This window comes from Schistocerca cancellata, chromosome 1, assembly GCF_023864275.1.
Source record: "Schistocerca cancellata isolate TAMUIC-IGC-003103 chromosome 1, iqSchCanc2.1, whole genome shotgun sequence".
NCBI classification, from domain to species: domain Eukaryota; kingdom Metazoa; phylum Arthropoda; class Insecta; order Orthoptera; family Acrididae; genus Schistocerca; species Schistocerca cancellata.
Window position 1 is genome coordinate 484,634,939 of NC_064626.1, and position 26,504 is coordinate 484,661,442.

Genomic DNA, 26,504 nt, shown 5'->3' on the forward strand with positions numbered 1-26,504 from the left:
GGCAAAGACTACCAAATCCACCGGCTAGTCCCTCAGCCGTTAGGGGTAAAACCCAATGGGACTCGGGGCAAGTAAGGCTAGCAACCTGCTTCCCTGGTACTTTAAATATGATGCTGGCAACAAGCAGAGCAAAATGCCTCGGACCTTTGGAGGTGACGGAGTCCCACCTCTAACTGACAAACCAGGGACTCCTAAGATATGACTTGGCAAACAAATGGTAATGAGATGGGGAGCTATTAATATTCAATGGGGGCTACTCTGGGAAGAAGGTAGAGCTGGCAGAGGCTGCAAGTAAGATGGGGCTGGACGTTTTAGCTGTTAGTGACATTCGGGTAAGGGGTGAGAAAGAAGAGGAAGTGGGAGAATACAAGGTCTACCTGTCAGGATTCAAAGCAGGAATAGCACAGTGGGGTGTAGGGCTTTACATCGGGAAAGAAATGGAACCCAGCGTAGTTGCAATAAGGCATGTAAACGAACGACTGATGTGGATAGATTTGACAGTGTCTAGCAAGAAAATTAGGATTATGTCAGTATATTCGCATTGTGAAGGGACAGATCAAGATAAGATGGATAGTTTTTATGAGGCACTCAGTGATGTAGTTGTTAGAGTAAAGGACGAGGACAGTGTTCTGCTCATGGGTGATTTTAACGCCAGGATTGGAAATCAAACAGAAGGGTATGAAAAGGTTATGGGTAAATTTGGAGAGGATATGGAGGCCAACAGGAATGGGAAACAACTCTTGGATTTCTGTGCCAGTATGGGCTTAGTAATCACAGACTCCTTTTTTAAACATAAGAACATTCACTGGTATACTTAGGAAGGCAGGGGAACCAGATCTGTCATTGACTATATAATAACAGATCAGGAATTCAGGAAGGCTGTGAGGGACACACGTGTATTCAGGGGATTCTTTGATGACACTGATCATTATTTAATCTGCAGTGAAATTGGGATTGTGAGGCCGAAAGTGCAGGAGGTCAGGTCCATATGTAGGATGATAAGAGTGGAGAAACTTCAGGATAAGGAAATCAGGCATAAGTACGTAACAGCGATCTCAGAAAGGTACCAGTTAGTTGAATGTAGTCAATTACAGTCATTGGAAAAGGAATGGACAAGGTACAGGGACACAGTACTAGAAGTGGCTAAAGAATGTCTTGGAACAGTAGTCTGTAAAAGTAGGATGAAGCAAACAGCTTGGTGGAATGATACAGTCAAGGCAGCCTGTAAAAGGAAAAAGAAGGCGTATCAAAAATGGCTACATACCAGAACCCAGGTAGACAGAGAAAGTTATGTTGAAGAAAGAAACAAAGCCAAACAGATAATTGCAGCATCCAAGAAGAAATTGTGGGAAGACTTTGGAAACAGGTTGGAGACTATGGGTCAAGCTGCTGGAAAACCATTCTGGAGTGTAATTAGCAGTCTTCGAAAGGGAGGTAAGAAGGAAATGACAAGTATTTTGGACAGGTCAGGAAAACTGCTGGTGGATCCTGTGGATGCCTTGGGCAGATGGAGGGAATATTTTGAAGAGTTGCTCAATGTAGGTGAAAATGCGATCAGTAATGTTTCAAATTTCGAGGTAGAATGGGATAGGAATGATGGAAATAGGATCACAGTTGAGGAAGTGGAAAAAATGGTCAATAGATTGCAGTGCCATAAAGCGTCTGGGGTGGATGAAATTAAGTTGGAACTCATCAAATACAGTGGAATGTCAGGTCTTAAATGGCTACACAGGATAATTGAAATGGCCTGGGAGTCGGGACAGGTTCCATCAGACTGGACAAAAGCAGTAATCACACCAATCTTTAAACATGGAAACAGAAAAGATTGTAACAACTATAGAGGTATCTCTTTAATCAGCGTTGTGGGTAAAATCTTCTCAGGTATTGTTGAAAGGAAAGTGCGAGTATTAGTTGAGGGCCAATTGGATGAAAATCAGTGCGGGTTTAGGCCTCTTAGAGGTTTCAGGGCCAGATCTTTAGCTTACGGCAAATAATGGAGAAGTGTTATGAGTGGAACAGGGAATTGTATCTATGCTTTATAGATCTAGAAAAGGCATATGATCGGGTTCCTAGGAGGAAGTTATTGTCTGTTCTACAAGATTATGGAATAGGAGGCAAACTTTTGCAAGCAATTAAAGGTCTTTACATGGATAGTCAGGCAGCAGTTAGAGTTGACGGTAAATTGAGTTCATGTTTCAGAGTAGTTTCAGGGGTAAGACAAGGCTGCAACCTGTCTCCACTGTTGTTCATATTATTTATGGATCGTATGTTGAAAACAATAGACTGGCTGGGTGAGATTAAGATATGTGAACACAAAATAAGCAGTCTTGCATATGCGGATGACTTAGTTGTGATGGCAGATTCGATTGAAAGTTTGCAAAGTAATATTTCAGAGCTAGATCAGAAATGTAAGGACTATGGTATGAAGATTAGCATCTCCAAAACGAAAGTAATGTCAGTGGGAAAGAAATATAAACGGATTGAGTGCCAAATAGGAGGAACATAGTTAGAACAGGTGGACGGTTTCAAGTACTTAGGATGCATATTCTCACAGGATGGCAACATAGTGAAAGAACTGGAAGCGAGGTGTAGCAAAGCTAATGCAGTGACCGCTCAGCTATGATCTACTCTCTTCTGCAAGAAGGAAGTCAGTACCAAGACTAAGTTATCTGTGCACCGTTCAATCTTTCGACCAACTTTGTTGTATGGGAGCGAAAGCTGGGTGGATTCAGGTTACCTTATCAACAAGGTTGAGGTTACGGATATGAAAGTAGCTAGGATGATTGCAGGTACTAGTAGATGGGAACAATGGCAGGAGGGTGTCCACAATGAGGAAATCAAAGAAAAACTGGGAATGAACTCTATAGATGTAGCAGTCAGGGTGAACAGGCTTAGATTGTGGGGTCATGTTACACGCATGGGAGAAGCAAGGTTACCCAAGAGACTCATAGATTCAGCAGTAGAGGGTAGGAGGAGTCGGGGCAGACCGAGGAGAAGGTACCTGGATTCGGTTAAGAATTATTTTGAAGTAATAGGTTTAACATCAGAAGAGGCACCAATGTTGGCACTGAATAGGGGATCATGGAGGAACTGTATAAGGGGGGCTATGCTCCAGACTGAACGCTGAAAGGCATAATCAGTCTTAAATGATGATGATGATTATGATGATACCGTAAGTCTGTTTGAAATCTACAAAGAGATGATGTACATCCCATTATATTCATAACACTTTACCATTATTTGCACTATAGTGACGATATGATCAGTCTTTGACCTGCACTGTCGAAAACCTCACAAGTCTACAATTACCTCTTCTGTAAATGGAGCGAGTATCATAGCAATGACTTTGTTCACAACACCGAGTAAAGTCATCCCACAGTAATTCTCACAGTTTGCTTTGTCGTTTTTCATATGAATGTGGCAAATAATGTCCAGGTTCCACTGACCTGGCGTCACTTCTTTTTCCCATATTTCAATGATCAGCTGGTGGACAATCCTTGTCTGATGTTTACCCTCACCCTTTATCATCTCTGCTGAACTGTTATCATTCCCTGGAACCTTATTATTCTTCAGGCTTTTGATGCCAACCCAACTTCTTCCATTGTTGGTGTAGGTACAGGTATTCCATCCTAGCTAAATTTTGGCATGGCTGGTCGCTCTCTGTTTCGATTTCTCCTGGTATTCTCTCTGTGGTAACTTTCAGCAGTTCACTAAAATGTTCAGCCCACGGGTCTAAATTGTTTTCTCCTCCTAAAAATTTCCTTCTTGATTTATGCTGTATACAGTTTGTGGTTGAAAGCCTTTCTTCAATTCCTGGACTTTTTTTTTAGTGTTTCCTTGTGCGTTGGTCATTATGTTCACCTTCTAGCTCCATAATCCATCTCTGCTCTGATTCTCATTTCTTTCATTTGCCTCTTTCCTTTTCTTCATGAATTCTTCTATATTAAATCTTGTTGCCATGTTTTATCATTTTCTTTCTTGCCTCACTCCTCTCTGTTGCGCATTTTTACAATCTTCACCAAAACATCCTGCCTTTTGCCCCCTTTCTTCTGTACCCAAAACTTCTTCTATGGGGTCTTGTAGAACATCTTTCATGATACTTCACTTCTCTTCGATACTTTCCAATGTCTAGTTTTGCTTAGCCTCATACTTCTTCTGTTGTTCTGCCCGCAGTAAGTTGTCTGTATTTCACTCTTATCATATAATGATCTAAGTCACAGTCAGCTCTCCTACAATTATCAGTCTCAAAGATTTGAGTTGCATGTCTGCTGACAACAACAACATGGTCAATTTGATTGAAAGAGGTGCAGTCCAACAAACCCCATATGGCTTTCCTTACGTTCTTTCTCTGGGGCCTTGTACTCTTCATTATCATTTCACTGCCCTAAGCAAAGCTAGTAAGTTTTTGCTCACTTTTATTTGACTTATCATGCCAGCTTTCCTCTCCGCTGTCCCTCTAAAGGCTGCTTATTTTCCCACTTTTGTGTCATAATACTATCTTCACTTGTTGCCTTGGTGTACCTTCTAATTCCTGTTCTAGTCGGCCATAAAATTCATCTTTCATTTCGTCCCCCTCATGTTCTGTAGGTGCATACACATATACAAAGATGATGATGAAAAAAATGGACCTTCATTCTTAAAAAGTCCATATCCTTTCAACTACAGGGTTAAAATTCAGAGCTGCTGCTTTATGCTTATTGTATAAAAGAAAGACTATGCCACCTACTGTACAACTGTCCCCTCCACTATACAGAATTGTGTAATTGCCTCTTCTTAGGATACCATCTCCTGTCCACCTAGCCTCTTGAATTGCATCAACTCCTATGCTCTATTTCTTCATCTTTTGTTTGAATCCATGTAGAGCTCCTGGTTTGTTCAAAGTTCCACATACCAAGCAGCAAAGTATAAGTATTTTTCTGTTTGCATTGTCCTTTTCCTTGTGTTGTTATTTCATCAGTATCATCAGTCCAGCTGCTCCTGCCTTTGAGTTTTGAAACAGCATATTTTTCTCGTATGGGATTGTTTGATCCATGATTGATCCCCAATGTGGAGGACCAGGATTTGCAAAGGTTTACTTCTTTAGGGAATCTGGCTTCACCACACACCTAGAGCCCTCCTTGCCCTATGTTGTGGGATATACTCTGTCTGGCTCCACTGTGAAGACCACTCTTACTTGTGTGACCTTGCTGGTCACTATGCTACCATTGGCACAGCACTTTACTCTCTACTTTGTCAGAGCATGCATGCCCTCTTCACCTGGCACTGAAGGTGCCTTCAGCAAGGCTGTGTCCGTTGGAGGCTTTTACTATCAACTTGTCCTGTCTCTCAAGTGACACCGTCTAATCTCTCTCTCTCTCTCTCTCTCTCTCTCTCTCTCTCTCTCTCTCTTCCAAGAGATGTAGCATTGCTTTGTCAAAAATAAGATGGAAAGCACAGATGATAGAGTCACCTACTCATTAGCAGGCATAAATAGTGGGACCTCCTCTCTCCTTTAGAATGTACACAGCCAATCTTCTTCCGCATGGTTCCATCCCTCTCAGCTATCCTTGGTAGATGCATTCAAATGGGCCTGCTGTGATGGATGAGGGAAGGGATGATGTAGATCAACATTTGAATCCTTCTCTACCAAAGTCCACATTGTCATCAGTGAGGTCAATTTCCAGTTCAGTGTTGAAATGTAAGAGATGTAACATTTCTTCATCAAAGTCCACACTGATGAGACATGTTCAAAAATGTCTTTCACAAACAAAGAATATTATATGAATGACTCGATATAAACTGTGGCAGTTTGGAAGACACATGTGCCAAGATGCAACAATGAGCAGCAACAACTCTGCATGACCCTTTATTCTTGCTGCTTCATTGTTGATTATTTACATACATTCAGAAGAGAAATTATGGTGGTGTCGAATTGACCCTTTCCACTGTTGTAAGTATATTGAATGAAATGTCCAAGAAAATATGACTGTTTTACATATCCTAAATATCATCGTCAAGAGGATAATAAATTTGGAAGAGTCATATGTTTTCATGAATAAAATAAAAATGTGAATATAATCTTGAAGAAAAATGTATGACAGGAAATTTTGACCCATTTCTCCATTCTGGTGTTAAAGAATGTTATATGGTAGAGAAAAAGGGGGAAAAAATCTCAAAGAAAGATTAAATGCTAATGCAGTAGATATATTATCATCTTAATTATAATTGTCCATCTTTCAAGCTATTTTTTTCTCTCTTCCTGAATCTTTACATCTATTGTTTGTAATTTTTTCCTTTTTTGTTATTTCACCTTAAAATGTTTCAAATGTATGTGTGTCAAATTTTTCCCTTACTTCTATATTAAGGGGTTGTTATTAAAAAAATTACAATACTTATATTTCTGGAAGCTAGTTTTGTCATTTCAAGTCATCGTTTAATATTCACATTACTTCTGTTGTTGTTAATTACTGTACTGTACTACCTGAGCAGAAAATTCATTTACTTGCTTCAGAGTTATATTTCCTATCTTAATGTTTACTCTCCGTTTGCCTTGGTTTTGTATATTCTGTGCCTACCCTCTCTCTCTCTCACTCTGACATGACGTTGGAACAATAGTGAACTTTTAACTTGTGTCCATTTCTGAATATGCTATATGATAAGTGGTAAATGTAATGTTATATATATATATTTGTGTATCCATTATGATTATTTCTATTGCACTTTCTGCAAGAAGATAAAATATCTAGGATCAGCTCTATCTGACACTTTTTCTTAATGTAACCTCTTTCTTAATGTCACGTGATTTTGTATAAATTGAAAACAGCATTTTATCTCATGGCTACTCCACCTTTGTTTCACTCTCCAAACATTATATTATCGTCCACTTTGTCAGATCTGTCAAACTTTTCTACATCAGTTAATGTTGTTTATATTTTCCTGTTCATCTCATTTCTTCCTAAATTAATCTGTAGTGCTATAATGACTTCTCTTGTTTTTCTGCTTTCCAAAATCAAAAATCAGTCCTCTCCTAAATGCTGGTGAGTCATATCCATAGCTTTTAATCTCACTTTAACAGTGCTCAGCAGAATTTTTGAAGCTTCAGATAATAATCCCATAGTTCATTAATTTCAGTGTTCGTTAGCATTTCCTTGCTTAGGTACCGTAATTGTTGTCTTTTCAAAATTCCTTGGGAAGGGCTGTACTATTATAGCTGATGTTGCACTATTAGTCTTCCACTTGTCTCAGACATCCATTAATAATTCTAAAGGAATGTTATCTGTTATAGTCATTTTATTGTTGTTGATCAAATTGTTTGAATAATCATGAAATTCTAATATGGTAATTTATGCTTCTAAAAACTCGTTTTGTGTACTTCCTTTACTGTGTTTATACACTGAAAAGCCAAAGAAAGTGGTACATTTTACTAATATTGTGTAGGTCCCCTGCAAGCACTCAGAAGTGCCGCAACACAATGTGGCATGGGCTCAACCAATGTTTGAGGGAATTTCTTGGGTGTATTGAAACCATGAACCCTGCAAGGCTGTCCATAAATCTGTAAGAGTACGAGGGGGTGGAGATCTCTTCTGAACAGCATGTTGCAAGGCATCCCAGATATGCTCAATAGTCTTCATGTCTGGGGAGTTTGATGGCCAATGGAAGTGTTTAAACTAAGAAGAGGGTTCCTGGAGCCACTTAGTAGCAATTCTGGACATGTGGGGTGTCGCATTGGAATTGCCCAAGTCAATCAGAATGCACAATGGACATGAATGGATGCAGCTGATCAGACAGAATGCTTACATACTTGGCAATCCCATATCACTCCAACTGCACATGCCACACTGCATTACAGATCCTCTACAAGTTGAACAGTCCCCTGCTGGCATGCTGGGTCCATGGATTCATGAGGTTGTCTCCATAACCGTACATGTCCATCCACTCGATACAATTTGAAGTGAGACTCGTCCGACCAGGCAACATGTTTTCCAGTCATCAACAGTCCAATGTCGATGTTGACGGACCTAGGCGAGGTGTAAAGCTTTGTGTCAGGCAGTCATTAAGGGTACACAAGTGGGCCTGCAGCTCAGAAAGCTCATATCAATGGTGTTTCATTGAATGGTTCACACACTGATATTTGTTGATCGCCCAGCACTGTAATCTGCAGCAATTTGCAGTAGGGTTGCACTTCTGTCATGTTGAATGATTATCTTCAGTTGTCATTGGTCATATTCTTGCAGGATCTTTTTCTAGCCACAGCAATGACGGAGATTTGATATTTTACTGGATTCTTGATACTCACGATACACTCGTGAAATGGTCTATGGGAAAATCCCCACTTCATCGCTACCTTGGGAATGCTGTGTCCCATCGCTCATGCGCCGACTATAACACTATGTTCAGACTCACTTAAATCTTGATAACCTGCCATTGTAGCAGCAGTAACCATTCTAACAACTGCACCAGACACTTGTTGTCTTATGTCATCGTTGCCAACCACAGTGCCGTATTGTGCCTGTTTACATATCCCTATATTTGAATACACAAGCCTATACCAGTTTCTTTGGTGCTTGTGTATAATGTGTAATACAGTATGTGGTCAAAAAGCCCTGGACACTTCCTGCTTTTCATTTCACTCTTACTTACCATGTAACTACCACAATGGCATTAGGTGCCTCCTTCTGTTCCTATTGTGAACCAAGTGGGGAAGCACAGTGGTTAAGATGCTGGAACTGAATTCAGGTGGAGTGGCGTACAAACCCTTTACAGCTACATTGCTGCTGTATTTTCCTTACCTCCCTTGTTCCCTATTCTGAGATTATGTTCTGTCATTACTGAGATCAATGCCAATGCGTCATTTAGCTCCAAACCTATTTCCTTCATTGTTACAATTAAGGCATTTAATATTCAGGAGAGTTCTGATAGTGATTAATTGTCACCATATTTTTAGTGAATTTACCTGCTGTACAATTGACACTGTAATCATTTCAAAGGTATTCATTAGAGTTTAGGACAGGCTTCTGAGACAACCAGCACAGCAGATCCATCTGGTTTTAATTATGATACAGTGATCATTTCTTTGTTTAATATCCCCACCAGCAGACATCGAGATCGAGGCACATGAGATGTTGTGGGTTGCGCAGTGGGATAGTGCGGAAACTTGCTGTGGAGGGTGCCTATGACGCATGGGATGGTATGCTGGCTGAGGTGTTTACCTGCGGGCAGCAGTAGGTCGTGCAAGCGAGCGCTTACATGGAGTTCAACCTCTGCAGACCTTGCCTTGTGCTTTGTGCCATGTGTGGTTGCTGAGTACTTATCTGTTAGCTGTCCGCACCAACCACATGTGAGTCATTCCTCTGCCCATCTCTATGTAGGTTTGGACTCGCACAGCAGATTTGTGCTCCTTTTGTGGGGTTCTGTTACCAAGTTAGTTTTGAGTCATTGTTGGCTCGTGAAGCATCCATGCCAAACTTGAAATGAAATGTAGTGACATTGTCTCGCCTATGCAGACACTAAAGTGGCGATGAAGGACATTCTTATGTGTGAGATGCCCCTATATTTTCCTTTCGCCTTTTCCTAGTGTTAACGTGGACCACCATGAACCCAGCTTTTCTGTAATGCTGGCAAGAGCAGTTGCATCTACAGAAAGAGCAGCAACAGCCGCTACAGCAGCAGGAGCATGTTCAGTCACTGATGAACCAGAATGCAGACTTCCTTTGCGCCCTTGCCTCCCTGGTGGGGGCCAGGCATCAGCTGTGCAGTTTTCTTCTCCAACCCCAACGTTGTTTGCCAGTTTTGCTGAACTGATGGAATGGTGGGAGAAAATACCTGTGCTGTCCTTGATGCATTGCCAAGTAAGGTATATTGTCAATCCAGTTGATAAGGCTGGCTTGTTGTTGTCCAAAATTTGAAGCCTTTCACAGACCCCTACAAACTCCCCTGTCATGGGCTCTGTTGGTTGCTTGTACATTATTTTAGACATCAAACCCATGTGGTGGCAGCACAGTTGCAGTTAACCAGCATCACTAGTGCCCTGGCCAGTCGTATGTGATCTGGATTGCCAATCTTCAAGGGCTGTCATCCAAGGGTCATTTTGAATGTCCCGATGTGTTATCTTTTACACATACTTGCTAATTTTTGAGGTCATTGTCTAGTCCACTCCTGATGCCGAGGTTCACACTAGGGCATTTACATTGTCCGACCCTTCCATAGCTGATATTACTCAGATTGTGGAATTGCATGAGCTTATGGCAGTGGCAAGGAATGTCCTTTCTCATAATTGGCAGGTGGCGCAATTAAGTGTGCATGATAAACATATCATGGTGTCCCACAGGCTATCCTGGGCGGCCTTGTCTCCTGCCAAATTTCTGCTTGTTGCCAGTGTTGGTCATTCTAATGCAGTGGCATCACGGCACAATGACATGTGTCACTTGGGTTCTTAGGACATCCTCAGTTCAGAGTGGCTGACAGGAGTGATGAAGACTGCTGGCATCGTGTGTGTGGTGAAAGTAGAGCTCAGAATTTTCAACATTGTTCTTAGAACTGATTGGTGTTCTGGTTTGGAGCCATGTGGAGGGTCTCAACCAAAGGCTCCATCTGTGATGGTTTTGGCTACAGACCTTCATTATTGGGTAAAGAATTGCAGCACTCTCCTGTAGAGGTGTGCACTACACAAAGGAAGCAGCTACTTGGGCAGCAGAGTAATTGCGGGGTGCACTTGGTGTTTATTTTAGACTAGGCGGTAGTTTGAGAGCCTCTGACCAGTACTCACGAGGCAATACACAGAGAGCAAAATCAGATTCTGTGCAAAGTGAGGACACTTTGACTGCCAACATTTTAACAATAAATTGTCCAAGAATTTGTACTAAAGTTTCTGAACTTGTTGCCCTCCAGGAAAGTTGTTCCACCCATATTATTCTTGGAACAGAGAGCTGGCTGAAATCCAAAGTAGAAAGCTCTGAAATGTTTAGCAAGGCATGGAACATATACTGAAAAGACAGATTAGACTCCATAGGAAGGTGAGTGTTCATTGCCATCTATAAAAATGTTGCATCTGTAGAGGTTGAAGGTGAGCCTGACTGTGCAGTTATGTGGACACAAGTAGCAGGTCTAGGTGAATTTGAGTTAACTATAAGATGTTTCTATCTGCTATCTGATTCCACCATAACAACTATAAAATCATTCAAGGAAAGTCTATGGGCAGTAGTGCAGAAATACCCAAATGATGCAGTATTGATTGGAGGCGACTTTAATGTACCGAGTATAGACTGTGCCATCCATGAATTCACTGCAGCTGGTACAGACAGACAGTCCTGTGAAATACTTTTTAACACTGTTCCAAAAACTATCTTGAACAACTAGTTCAACAGCCTACCTGCAGATCTTGTAGCTACAAACAGGTCTGACCTTATCAACAGTCTCAGTATACAGACTGGCATTAATGATCATGATGTCATCATAGTGATGATAGTTACTAATGGTGATCAAATTAATCAAGAAGACTAGGAGAGTATTTATGGTAGAAAAAGCAGCTAAGCATGTTTTTAACACCCCACTTAGACAATGAAAGGACATAATTTAGTTCCAGTATGATGGATGTACAAGAATTACGCACAAAGTTTAAACTGATTTTTAATCACACTCTGGAGAAGTATGTGCTAAGTAAGTGGGTTAAGGATGGAACAGACCCTCCGTGGTTTTAATAATCAGATTTGAAAAATGCTGGGGAAACGGAGATCATTGCACTCTCAGTTAAAAAAAGAATGCACAAACATCAACATGCAAACGTAAGTAGAAATTCATGTGTCCTTAAGAATATCAGTGTGCGAAGCATACAACTTCCACCAGCATACCTTGGCAAAAGATCTTGCCAAAAACCCAAGAATTCTGGTTGTACGTAAAATCACTAATAGAGTCGGAGGCTTTTTTTTTTTTCTCCAGACACTCAGGTTTAAATTTCATGTGTAAGAAATCATTCACACAGGAAGATCGCACAGACTTCTGCATGGAGGACATAGAAATAGTGATCCTTGACATAAAGAAGCAACTGAAAAAGTTAGAAACAAATAATTGGCCAGGTCCAGATGGAATCCCAGTTCAGTTTTACAGAGAGTACTTTATGGTATTGGCCCCTTACTCAGCTTGCATTTATCATGAATCTCTTGCCCAGGGCAAAGTCCCATAATCAACTGGAAGAAACCATCGGTGACTCCCACAGAGCACATGCAGCAGGATGCCCAGATGCTTTTGGCTGCAAGGTATATATCTTTGAATAATAATTGGTAGAAATTAAGAATAGAAAGAATAAGTACAAATTGTTCATGGCAGCAAATTACTGGATATTTTTTTCATTACTTCTTATTACCTATTAACTTTAATCATGCTTGCAACACGCAACCCCCCACCCCTGCACCCCTTCCACTTTTATGTATATGTAACATTATTTTTTAATTTCATCTTTCTTTTATTTTTATTTATTTATTCATCCTTTTTTTCACAGGAACCTAATGCTAATAGTGTTGCATGGAATACTCATTGTGAAGCAATGCTTTGTTTTTCTGGCAACAATGTTCTCAGTATAAAGGTTGACATGTTTCCTGTTCATCAGCAGAAATTACAGGTAAGCTCATTAAATCAAATCTTCACTAAGAACTCATGTTACCATCTTTTGTCACAGTTTACTGTTATCATTTGTAGTCCATTTCTCTGTTGTTGTAGAAGTTCTATCTTATTGCTGTATCCTGACTGCCTTGTCAGAGAGCAAAATTATTACTGCTATATTCATAAATATCAAAGAAGCATATGACAGTTTAAAAATAGATATTTTTTTGTAAATAAAAACACCTCTCTTGTTGTATTGTGTTTTATTTTCCCAGGTGCATTTCACCTTTTTTCACTTTTGGGCATCATCAGTGGGCTCTATAATGATACAGTTATGACACACTTTTGTTTTGAGGTGTATTATTTGCAGATTATAAAATAGTTCATTGCTCGCTTTTTATGTAAATAAGTGATTACTATGGTTCTTCGTGTTTTTAGTTTGCATTGGTATTTCCTCTCATCGGTCACACGAAGGTCGCACTACCACTCTCATTTACAAAACATAAGCATGCTTTTTGTTTTTCAAACATTTTCCTTCCCACTTTTCATTTTGTTTGCACCTGTTGTTTTGATCCGAGTATATACATAACTGTAATATCGACGTAACTACTTTGAGTTCACTGTGTATTTCATACTGTTTGATTTGTTTACATACATGTACATGTTGCCGATCTGAAAACTAACATCTATTCATTTCTGTAAGTTTATATCTGTGTGTGTGTGTGTGTGTGTGTGTGTGTGTGTGTGTGTTTTAGAGAGAGAGAGAGAGAGAGAGAGAGAGTATACATGCATGCAATTTTTTATTTATTTATTATTCCCCCCCCCCCTCCTCCCTCCCCGTTTGATTTGAGTAGGGGTTTAAATGTTTTGTGGAGAGGTTCATGGGTTGGTGAGTAAGAAGGGGATTGGGATGTATCATTATTATTATTATTATTATTATTATTATTATTATTATCACCACCATCATGATAATAGTCCTCTGTTGTAGTGTTACTTTATTATTTTATCTGTTAGTGTAAACAATGAGTTGTTTGGTTTATCTACTTGACTATTCAACAGAGTTTTATTTTCTGCTTTGGTTTTGTGTTTGTGGTAATTTTCTTGTAGGGTTAGGAGGTGTTTTTTATTGTTTATTCTATTTATTTTCACATCTTCTTCTCTACTGGTTGTTTTGTGATTGTGTTCTCTTAGTTGTTCTGCAAATGCAGAGTGGTTTGTCCCATATTTTTGGGCTCTCATGTGTTCTTTGTATCTGACATCAAACATTCTGCCTCTTTGTCCTATGTACCTGTCATCACAGGTGTTACACTGTAATTGATATGTACCTGCTTTCTGGTATATATCTCTGTTTTTTGTCAGATTTGGAGTGTATTTTTGGATAGAATTGTCTGATGTTTATGCTATGTTTCTTACCTGTCATTTGAAAATGTTGGCGATTATGAGTTTGTTTTTGTATGTCATTGTGTACCATCTTGTGTTTTCAATTATGTTTTCCTGATTATTTTGTTTAGTTGTTATGGTACTGAGTGATTGTGATTGTGTTTGGTTCTGTTGTGATGTTGTCAATGGTTTTGGGTTTTGTGCTTTCTGCTTTTAGTTTACTTTTAATTTTGTTGTAGAGCTTTGTGACCATGTTACTGTTGTACTCATTGTTTTGGGCTATCTGCATTATTATGTCCAGTTCTCTTTGGTAGTTTCCTTTATTGAGTGGGACTGTGTTGGGGCTATGGAGCACATGTCAAAGTACTGCTTGCTTTTGCGAGTGTGGGTGGTTTGAGGATTAGTGGATGATAATTTCAGTTACTATGCATTTAGAGTAAATTTGAAACATGCACTTTTTGTTTTGGTTTTTGATTGTTATATCCAGAAAGTTAATTTTGTTATTCTGTTCTCTTTTCATGTGAATTTTACGTTTTTACGTACCTTGTTGATTTCAGTATGAGATTTTCAGTTTTTGTTTGTGGTTCGTTTATTAAGCAAAGAATGTCATCCATATACTTGAACCAGTGAGTATGTTGTATTCTTTTGCTACCATTTTTTGAAAATGATCTGTTCAATGTGGTTTATAAAAATATTTGTTGAGGATCCTGACACTGGGGACCCCATTGGTAATCTTTCTTCTTGTAAATAAAATTCATTATCGAATAGCAAGTAATTTTATTCTGCTATGAGCTTTATTAATGAGAGTATTTCCTTCATTTGCTCATCAGAAAGTTGACTAAATGTTTTAAAATTTTATCTATAATTTCTATTGTTTCTGGTACTGGTATGTTGGAATACATGCATTCTATATCAAATGAGAGGGGTGTTGCTGTTTCTGGGATATTTATATCTTTCATTTGTCGTATTAGCTGTGTAGTGTATTTAATGGTTCTGTCTTCTCATACTTTGAAATTTACAGATGGTAATTTTAACATGTAGCCTACAAGCTTGCAAGTGGGGGATTTTCTGAAGTGCAGTATTGGTTTCACAGGAAGATTTGGTTTGTGGATCTTTGATTCGCTTCAGAAAACAGGTGCAGTGGGATTAATCGGTGTCAGTTTTCTTTTATCTGTGTGATCCAGTGTGATGTCTATATTTTTCAGAGTGTTTTTTACTTTTGTCTGGAATCTGTTTCTTGGATCTGATTTTAATATTGTAATGTTGTTATGTGAAATGAATTCTTGTGTTTTTTCAATGTCTTGTTCTTTGAAATGATGACATTCTGATTTTGAAGTTTTTTTCCATGTTTTAGCTTCTGGATTTGTCTTGTTTTTTATTTGTTGTGGTTTCATATTGGTTATTATAGTATGGATTTCTTTTTTTACTAATTCTCTAGTTAATCCGATGTTGACACTGATTTTTTTCTCTCCTATCTTCCCTTGTCAGTACAGAACTGGACATAATAGTGCAGATAGCCCTAAACAATTGGTATTAGATTAGATTAGATTAGATTTACTTTCATTCCAATTGATCCGTAGTGAGGAGGTCCTACAGGATGTGGAACATGTCAGAAAAACAACAATACATGACAAATATTTACAACTAAAACAAATAAGCTAATGTACCATTCCACAGGTCCCAAGTGGAATGATCGTCATTTTTTAATGAACACTAAGAGTCATTTTACAAGTACTAATGCACTGAATTTAAAATAAAAAAGTTTTTTATTTATTTATAAGGTAATAAACATGTAATACAACTACTGTAATACTTATTTACAATGAACACATTACTGCACTGAAATGGTGCAGAAGTTAGATTATACTTACACACACACACACACACACACACACACACACACACACACACACACACATTTTCAGTGAACACATTACTGCACTGAAATTGTGCAGAAGTTATGTTGCACTTATATACAAATCAGTTGGTTTTACTAAGAAATTCATCAATGGAGTAGAAGGAGTTGGCCACCAATAAATCCTTTAGGCTTCTCTTAAACTGAATTTCATTGGTTGTTAAGCTTTTTATGGCGTCTGGCAAGTTATTGAAAATGTGTGTTCCTGAATAATGCACACCTTTTTGTACAAGACTAAGTGACTTTAAATCCTTGTGAAGATTATTCTTATTTCTAGTATTGATTCCATGAATTGAGCTGTTGGTTTGAAAAAGTGATATATTTTTAATGACAAATTTCATTAAGGAATAAATATATTGGGAAGCTGTAGTTAGCATCCCTAGTTCCCTAAACAGGCTTCTGCAGGATGTTCTTGAGTTCACACCACATATAATTCTTACTGCACGTTTTTGTGCCCGGAAAACTTTAGCTTGGCTTGATGAATTACCCCAAAAAATAATCCCATATGACATTATGGAATGAAAGTAAGCATAGTACGCCAGCTTTTTCATTTTTATATCCCCTATGTCTGACAAAATTCGCATTGCAAACAGAGATTTGTTAAGACGCTTCAGCAGTTCTGTGGTGTGCTCAATAGCAACAGAGTCACAAAGCCAAACAACAAAATTAAAAGTAAAATTAAAGCAGGAAGCACAAAACCATTGATAACATCACAGCAGAACCAACCACAATCACAGTCACTCAGTACCATAACAACTACTCAAAATATTCAAGAAAACATAAGAGAAAACACAAGATCGTACATAATGACGTACAAACAGAAACTCACATATAAAATCACCAACATTTTAAAAAGACAGGGAAGAAATATCACACACAACTGACAATTATATCCCGAAATACACTCCAAAACTGACAAAAAATGAGATATATAGCAGAAAGCAGGTGTATATCAATTACAGTGTAACACTTGTGATGGCAGATAAATAGGACAGAGAGGCAGAACATTTGATGCCAGATACAAGGATCAGATGGGAGCCCAGAAGTATGGGGCAAACCATCTCCATTTGCAGAACAACTAAGAGAACACAATCACAAAAGAACCAGTAGAGAAGAAGACGTGAAAATAATTAGAATCAACAATAAAAAATACCCCCAACCCTGCAAGAAAATTTACCACATACAGAAAACCAAAGCAGAAAAGAAAACCTTGTTGAATGATCAAGTACATATACCAAACAACTCATTGCTTACACTAATAGATAAAAAATAGAATAGCACTACAACAGAGGACTGTTATCATAATAATAATAATATACACAGTGAACTTAAAGTAGTTATGTCAGTATTAGTGTTATGTATATACTAGTGACAGAATACTGATAATACATCAAAACAACTTGTGCAAACAAAATGAAAAGTGGGAGAAAAATGTTTGAAACACAAAAAACATGCTTATGTTTTGTAAACAGAGTGGCAGTATGACCACCGTGCGACTAGATGAGAGGAAACACCGCTGCCAACTAAAAACAGGAAGAGCCATAAGTAATCACTTATTTACATAAAAAGCAAGCAGTGGACTGTTTTATAATCTATGAATAATACTTATCAAAACAAAAGTGTATCGTAACTGTATCATTATAGATCTCACTGATGATGCCTTAAGGTGAAACGCATCTGGGAAAATAAAACGCAGTGCAGCAAGAGAAGGCATTTCCATTTACAAAACAAATATTTCTGTGCTTGCTGTGGAGGATGGCCACACAAACAAATTCGTTAGAGGTATTTTTCTCCACAAACCAAGAAATCTTAAATGTCCAAGAAAGAAGCTGCTTACAGAATAGCGTGTCTAATTTAGGAATTGAAAATTTTCACCATACTCCAGAGAATAATGGTGGCCACCTATTGACTCAATGGCCTTTACCTCACTCCTTGAAGTACACTTTAAAAAGCCTAATTTGACTTAAACCCGAAAATTATAGAGGCATATCACTATTAAATACAGTGTATAAGATCTATGCTAGAATAATAACCGAAAGACTAAAACCCATAATGGAGTGCCTGCTGTCAGAAGAACAAAATGGATTCAGAAAGAGTTGAAGCTGTATAGACAACATATATATGCTACAGCAAATTATAGAAAAAACATAAGGAATTCAATAAAGAAGCACACATCCTTTTCGTCGATTATGTAGAGGCTTTTAATGAAGTAAATAGACAGCTATTGTGGGAAATTTTAATAAGAAGAGGTATACCAATACACATTGTACATGTAGTTCAAAATATTTTTGCTAATAGAAGAATCCAAATAATTGGGGATAATGAAGAAACAACAAAGGTTATTAATTTAGGAGTTCGACAAGGTTGCAGCCTCTCTCCACTGCTTTTTAATATGTACATTGACAACATTATATGGCTATGGAGAATGAAACTGCAGAACTATACATATAACTTCAACTAAAAAGATTACATTATGACTTTGTTATTTGCAGATGACCAAGTGTTAATTTCGACTAATGAAGATGGACTGCAGAGAGCTGCCTATGAACTATACCAAACATGCCAGACATGTAATATGTCAGTATCAATACAAAAAACAAAAGCCATAGCATTCTGTGGAAAAAATCCCATAAGAACAAAAAAAAAAGTTATTGGCAACAAGATTATAGAGCAAGTAGATAGAGTCATATTTCTAGGAACCATGCTGTCATACAGGAGAGACTAGATCAAAAAGATCAATTTGAGAAATTTATCTACTTAAATGGCACTATCAGAAGAGCCCCCCAATGTAAAGTAAGAAGAGAAACATATCTAAAATTTTATAAAGATATGCCAGTACCAACATTAGTATATGGAAGTGAATCTTGGGTAATGAAAGAGAAAGATAAAATAAGATTACAAGCCAATGAAATGAAATTCCTCAGTTACATAGCAGGATACCCAAGCTAGACTACAAAAGAAATACAGATGTCAGGAAGGAATTAAATATTTTCGATATAAACTGTAAGGTTGATGAATACCAACAAAAATGGATATACCATCTGTTACGGATGGACAAATCAAAATTACCACTACATTTTTGGCGATATACTCCACAAGGTAAAAGATGCATTGGAAGACCTTCAAAACAATGGAAGGCTCAGATGTAGCTGCAACAGGCTAAGGGAAAGCTTAATGCATGACAGAAGAAGAAGTAGAAGAAGAAGACTGGAATATTACTGTGTAACCTTTCACCTATGGACAAAAGTTTTCTGAGCAAGTTAGGCAAACTTCTTTTCTTCCTGACAGTGCATAGGTGCCCTTTGAATCTCCAAATCTGTGAAGTGTCGTTACTAGAGACTGGATTATATGCATCTGCATGTTGCATATGAATTTGCATATGTGGCTCCTTTTCTCCGGCTATTGCACGTTTTAACTAGAAACTAGGGACGATGCATATTTTCATTCTATGCTTACAATATTTAAAAAATTTAAATGGGCAGTCTCTAGCTCGATCTAGTTTTGACGTCTCACAGATTGACCATGACCTAGAACTGCGGCCAATTGCTGAGAGGCCACTGCCTAGCGAAATCATTACAGAAGAGGAACAGGAACAGACAGACAGACAGAGTCAATGGTCCTGCACCCATGCCCCAAGTTAACCCCTCTGCTGCCATACCGTAGGCATCGGCACCAATTAAATAAACTATGCAAGCTTTTAGTCACATGCCCATTGTTTCAGTTTATCTTTCTTTTTACTTGTACACATTTGAACATGTTTACAACTTGTAGTGTGTAACGTTTTGTGTGCGATGCCATTTGAAGAAAGAAATGTCATTTTGTGGACAGCTGGCCATCCTGGAACATTTACACATGACAGAATTGTTTTATATTGTCGAGTTTGCGAGAAACACGTTTCGTGCAAAAAAAAAAGTTTGAAATAGACCGCCATGTCGAGACAAGTCTTCATATCGCAAGAATGCAGAAGAAAGGACCATGACAATAACTTCTGACAACAGCAAGTTGCAGTAACAGGGATATGTCCAAAAGTAACCAAAAATGTCGGTTTAACATGGATCTGTTTGAAGCTTTCATTGCAAGTAATATTCCTCTTCACAAACTTACAAACCCTATCCTCGAAGGCTTCCTGCACAAATATTACTTAAATCAAAATATACCAGATGAATCAACATTGCGTAAAAGCTACATACCGACAATTTACATAAATGTTCTGGAAGAAATATGAAATGAACCCGAGGATAGCACTATCAGGATTTCAGTTGATGAATCTACAGACAGTTGCAAACGTTATTGTTGGAACTTTAAAAGAAGAGCCTCCTTCTTCCTATTTTGCAGCCTGCAAAGAACTTGAAAATGTAAATCATTCTACGATCACCAGATTTGTGAATGAGGGTATTTTAAAATTATTTCCAGAATCTTCTGCAGATGAAAGGGTGTTTGTGTTTATTTCAGATGCTACTCCCTATATAATCAAAGCGGGAAAAGTCCTCAGAGTATTTTATCCCAATTTGATCAACATGACATGCTTTGCTCATGGAGTACATTGCCTTGCTGAAGAAGTACATTCCACATTTGTGAATGTAAATAAACTGATTTTATCCACAAAGAAAGTGTGTCTAAAGGCTCTGCTCGCATAAAGACCTACAAAGAAAAACTACCAAATGTGCCTTTACCTCCCGAACGTGGTTAAAAGCTGTGTTGTTTTACAGTGAACATTTCGAGTCTATTAGAGGGGGTAGTAAATGACTTCGATAGTGCAGAGGCTTTGGCAGTTTGCCAGTGCAAGGGATCTTTTAATGATTATGATATTAAAAAAGATATTGCTGTGATTAGCACTCATTTTTCCCATATGTCTGCAAGTATTAAGAAGCTTGAAACTCAAGGTTTGGCGTTGAATGAATTTATTCAATTAATGAAGAAAATTATTCTTGTGAACTCCTCATTGCCAGAGGTATTCCCAAGAAAACTGAAAGAAAAATTTGAAAACACTTTAAACAATAATCCAGGCTTTGAACCCCTGTGCCAGATTGATAGTTTTATTAATGGGACAGGTGAACTTTTACCAGAAACAAAAAGTGCCAACATAGCACTCAAATTCAAATACTGCCCATTTACCATAGTTTATGTAGAATAGTCCTTTTCTACTTATAAAATTGTTTTGAGTGATCAAAGACTCAATCTTATTACCGAACATTTGGAACAATATTTGGTCGTTAATAGTAGAAAAATGTGAAGTAAATTGTAAATGATGCTTTGGTCCAATAGCATTAATTAAAAGTTAATGCTGTTTGAAAAATTCATGATTGCGTGTTGTTTTTTAAATAAAATATTATGGAGTTTTTGAGCATGCCCCTCTGCATGCGATATATCTCGAAGTTGGTCTTGTACATATCGACTTTTTTGCCCGACTCACTTGCATCGCATCTGTTTGTTACCGACAACAATGCTCACCATTTTGCAAATTTTTAGAAAAAATCCCAGAAAGGCCCCGGTCCTATTGCGTACCAGACAGTATTCAGAAAATGAGAACAGCGTTCTAAATTTATGGATTTTTTGTGTAATTGATATGCACAGGTTTGACTTTGAGATATAATGCACACAGTAACTACCATGTTTGTTTTTTATTATTTAATCTTGCATATTTCGACACTTTTCATGCACATTTTAAGGTTTTTATGATGCATATAATCCAGTCTCTAGTCATTACGTATGAAGAGGCAGACAAATTTTTACTTAAAAATGTCACTCATATATCCCTTTGCACTCCAAATTGCAGGTATCCTAACTTAATTTACCAGCCTGTTCTTCACCGTGCCAGTTTACAGCACCACTCCTGTGGTCCCCCACTCTAGTGATTACTTATAGGACATTGAGTCACCTACTGTTTTGTGTTGTGGTCAACTTTTCCACTGTTTAATACTGTGCTGTGTTTGGCAGTTTAACTGACAAATTGATTTAGAATTTTATTTTTTAATATTATTTTGAATTCCCATGGAGAAACAAGCATTTTCTAATATATAAATTGATTTCTTTTCAGGGTTTTGTTGTTGGTCTTTGTGGATCCAAAGTATTTTGCCTCCACGTTTCTACAATGTCAACAGTTGAAGTGCCTTTGTCTGCTCCTATGTATCAGTATCTTGAGAAAAAGCTTTACTAGTAAGTTACATTTTTTGACTGATTTTCAAAGTAAATGATGGATGTGTAATAACTGTATAATTTCTGAGACTCTTCAGTTTCTCCCAGTGTACATGATGGGATTTAATTCACGGGTGTGCGTCATTGTCTCAGTGCCCAATGGGCACTGCCTGTAGATAGTGTCGGAAGTTCCATACGGCTTTTCGCGGATGATGCTGTAGTATACAGAGAAGTTGCAGCATTAGAAAATTGCAGCGAAACGCAGGAAGATCTGCAGCGGATAGGCTCTTGGTGCAGGGAGTGGCAACTGACCCTTAACATAGACAAATGTAATGTATTGCGAATACATAGAAAGAAGGATCCTTTATTGTATGATAGCGGAACAAACACTGGTAGCAGTTTCTTCTGTAAAATATCTGGGAGTATGCGTGCGGAACAATTTGAAGTGGAATGATCATATAAAATTAATTGTTGGTAAGACGGGTGCCAGGTTGAGATTCATTGGGAGAGTCCTTAGAAAATGTAGTCCATCAACAAAGGAGGTGGCTTACAAAACACTCGTTCGACCTATACTTGAGCGTTGCTCATCAGTGTGGGATCTATACCAGGTCGGGTTGACAGAGGAGATAGAGAAGATCCAAAGAAGAGCGGCACGTTTCGCACAGTGTTATTTGGTAAGTGTGATAGCGCTACGGAGATGTTTAGCAAACTCAAGTGGCAGATTCTGCAAGAGAGGCGCTCTGCATTGCGGTGTAGCTTGCTGTCCAGGTTTTGAGAGGGTGCGTTTCTGGATGAGGTCTCGAATCTATTGCTTCCCCCTACTTATACCTCCCGAGGAGATCACGAATGTAAAATTAGAGAGATTCGAGCGCGCACAGAGGCTTTCCGGCAGTCGTTCTTCCCGCGAACCATACGCGACTGGAACAGGAAAAGGAGGTAATGACAATGGCACGTAAAGTGCCCTCTGCCACACACCGTTGGGTGGCTTGCGGAGTATAAATGTAGATGTAGATGTAGATATAGACACTGAGATGTGGCCCACATATGTTAATTCATTTCATTTATAATCTTCATCCCACAGATGGAGGTAAAGAACCAAAATTTATTCCCTGTTAACAGAACTCTCAGAACACCCAATAGAGACTTGAACTTTTATAGGTCTACATGTATACACAATCTACAATTCACTGTGAAATGCGTGTCATAGAGTATTTACCATTTTACCACTTAAGGATTTCTTCCCATTGCATTTGTGTATGGAATACAGGTAGAATGACTGCTCCGATGCTTCCGTGCACACTGTAATTTGTCTAATCAAGTTTTCACAGTCCCTATGGAAGTATAACATAGGGGCATCAAGTATACTCCTAGGTTCTTCACTATACTGGTTCCTGAAACTGTGTAAGTAGGCTTTCATGGGATAATTGGCGTCTGTATACAACAGATTGCCAATTCACATTATCCAACATTTCTGTGTTGCTCTCCTATGAGTTAAACAAACGTGTGAGCATTAGTGTGGCCCTTCTTTTTATACATTCGGTATCCCCTGTTACACATACTTGAGCAATATTGTAAGGTGGGATGCACAAGTGATTTGTATAAGTTTCCTTTGTAGACTGCATTTCTCCATTATCCTGTCAGTGAACCAAAGTTTGCCACCCACGTTATCTGCATCCAAGCCTATGTAATAATTTTGTATCTCTACAAATTGTTACACCCAGGTATTTGTGTGAGTTGGCTGATTCCATTGTGGACTCCTATATATTGTAGTCATAGGATATTTTTGTGTTTTGTGATGTGCACAGTTTTATATTTCTGATCATTTAAAATAAGTTGCCAATCTGCACCAGATTGAAATCCTATAAACATGTGAAAGAAAATTTGTGTAGCTTTCTTCAGACAGTATTAAATTTTAGCTAACTGCATCATCTCTGAGAAGCCTGAGGTTACTATTATAATTGTCTGCAAGGTTGTTCATACACAGCATGTACAGCAATGACCCAACACATTTCCCTGGGGCACATCTGAGTAGTTACTAGTATGTCTATCATCATCTACATCTACAATGACATGCTACATCCTCCATACCAAGAAATCCTTAGTCCAGTCAGAAATTATTTCAATACCCCATATCATATCACTTCAATTAATTAGTATTGGTGTAGCATTTAATGAGTCAAATGCTTGGCTGAAGTAAAGACATACTGCATATATATGTTTTTGCCATGGGAGAGGTCATTCTGTTTCAGATACCTCATTATGTTCAAGTGCAGAATATGCCCTGAGCTGCTACTGCAAATGGATGTTAATGAAATAGGACAGTAGTTTTTCAGATTGCTTCTGCTGTCCTTCTTGTAGACTTGTTTACCTGTGCATTTTCAACCACTGTTCACATTTTTTTGTTCAAGGAATGTATGGTATATGTTTAAAATTTAAAAATGTAAGGAAAATAGTTACAATTAGGAATATAAGTTAGCTACACTAAAAAAAAGAAAAGAAATGCCAATAAAAATTGAGATATGTTGTCAAGTAGGAATAAGTGCCAAAAATTGTCAGCAAAGATTACACTTCTTAAAATTAAAATGATATTTGCATGTGCATGTGTAAAGGAGCTCATTCATCCTAAAAGCTTAAGATATTTTGTCAGTTTTTCTACATTTATGTCAACTTGATTGTCATTGTGACTTCCACACCCTATTACTAAAATAGGCATTTATCATTCGCTCTGAATCATTGTATGTATAGATAAGCATCAGAAGGATTTCATTCTTTTTATTATTGGCAGTGACGCTTACCACGTGGCATGCCTGGGAGTTACTGACACAGATTGGGAAGCGCTTGGTCATGCTGCTTTAGAAGGTCTGGATCTTGACGTTGCAAAACATGCATTTGTGCGGAAAAAAGATTTGAAATATCTTGAGCTAATAAGTGACATACAGGTAACCATGAAACTACTCTGCTATTAATAACTATATATATAATGATACTAATAATAGTAATAGTAATAATAAAAATGCAAATACGTCACTTATCCAAATGTGCCATACGTCATGCAAATGCACATTGTAAAGTATGGGAAGAGTAGTATGTTCTAACTATATAGATATTTTTGGTAGGTAATAACTGTAAATTGAATCATTTTTCAACATGTAGAAAAGTGTCACCACTAAAACCTGCATTAAGAAGCATTTACATAGTCACAGTGTGCTGAACTGAACTGTCAGATAATGATACAGGAATAGTTGCTGGAAGTCTTATTCTCTTGGCAAAGAAAGTTTCTTATGTTTGAAATGAAAGAATGGAAAAGAAACCAGACATTGTAGAAATCTGGAAGGGGCAATTTTACAGACCTACATTGCTGATGCAATTGCTCGACCAAAAATTGAAGAATGTGACTAGTGGAATGAAACACACAATGGAATGAGTTCTTCTCAGATACAGTATATCAAAAAGTTAAAGACTAATAGGTGATTTTGATCCAAAGCCAGGTGACTTATTGGATAAGTGCTGAAATGGCCAGGGGTGGGTGGCTACTACAGTGAATGGTGGAACTGAGTTGCTAGCATCAGGAAACAAGCAGCACACAGTCCTGGGTGGTGTGACAGTGGGGTGGTGAATGAAAGGCTGGGAAGCATCCCATGTGTAAACATGAACACATTGTTATAACATTCATTTATTACTTAATATACTACAATAGGCCACAGTATTGGTCACAGTGTAAACAGCAGGGTGGCAGCTAGCAAAGGCACAATCCGGACTTCGCCATGACAACAATCCAAACAAGATACCAAGCAAAGAAACAAATGAGTTTCACACTGTTTACAAATAACATGGAAAACAAAAAGAAAGAATAATAAGAAAATCTTACAGAGGAGGTGATTTGTTGATCCGTGTAGACTTGTAGACTGTCATAGGTCCCCCGTGTTACTTATGGCTGGCAGACTGTGTTACCCTCAGATTAGAAACTAAAAGTATTTCTACAGGCTTTTCCTATCCTTGCTTTGCTAAAGCATAGGTTTCTAAGTAACAAAAGAACCAAGGCTTGGATGTGAAGCAATCAGGTCACACATAACGCAGCAGCTCTGCCTTCCTGCAATGTCATTGCTATTACACTTCTGCTTGCTGTAGCATGTAGTAACCATCTTGATCCCATGGAGACAGTATCTGCCATATCAGCAGGTAGCCACTGACGTAACTGCGTCTGGTTGGCTCTGGTCTAACCTGCTTCCACAATCTCTTACATTCTCTGTGTCAGCGTTGTTATTTTATTCAGTCATGCCAAAAATTAGTGGTAACTCTAAAGTATGACAACAAATACCAGCAATCCCTGTCCATTACTTCATATTATTAAGCCACTTCTTGATATCGGTGTTTTAAAAATATCTGTAATACAAGAGGATATTTTAAGAACAACATAAATAATGCTTTGAGGATAGACAACTACTTGTGCATGGAAGCAGTGTTGAATAGCAGTTAAGTGCACAAACAAGGTGCATTTACT

General features: G+C 38.1%; 1 protein-coding gene across 2 annotated transcripts in view; it reads left to right on the plus strand.

Moving 5' to 3' along the window:
• LOC126177684 (intraflagellar transport protein 122 homolog) overlaps positions 1-26,504 on the plus strand; it is a 254,831-nt gene that overhangs the window by 78,553 nt on the left and 149,774 nt on the right. For both annotated transcript variants that reach the window (XM_049924474.1, XM_049924475.1), the window contains exons 11-13: positions 12,473-12,592; positions 21,906-22,024; positions 24,789-24,942. In XM_049924474.1, coding sequence (XP_049780431.1) covers positions 12,473-12,592; positions 21,906-22,024; positions 24,789-24,942 — 393 coding nt within the window. The remainder of the gene's footprint in view (positions 1-12,472; positions 12,593-21,905; positions 22,025-24,788; positions 24,943-26,504) is intronic.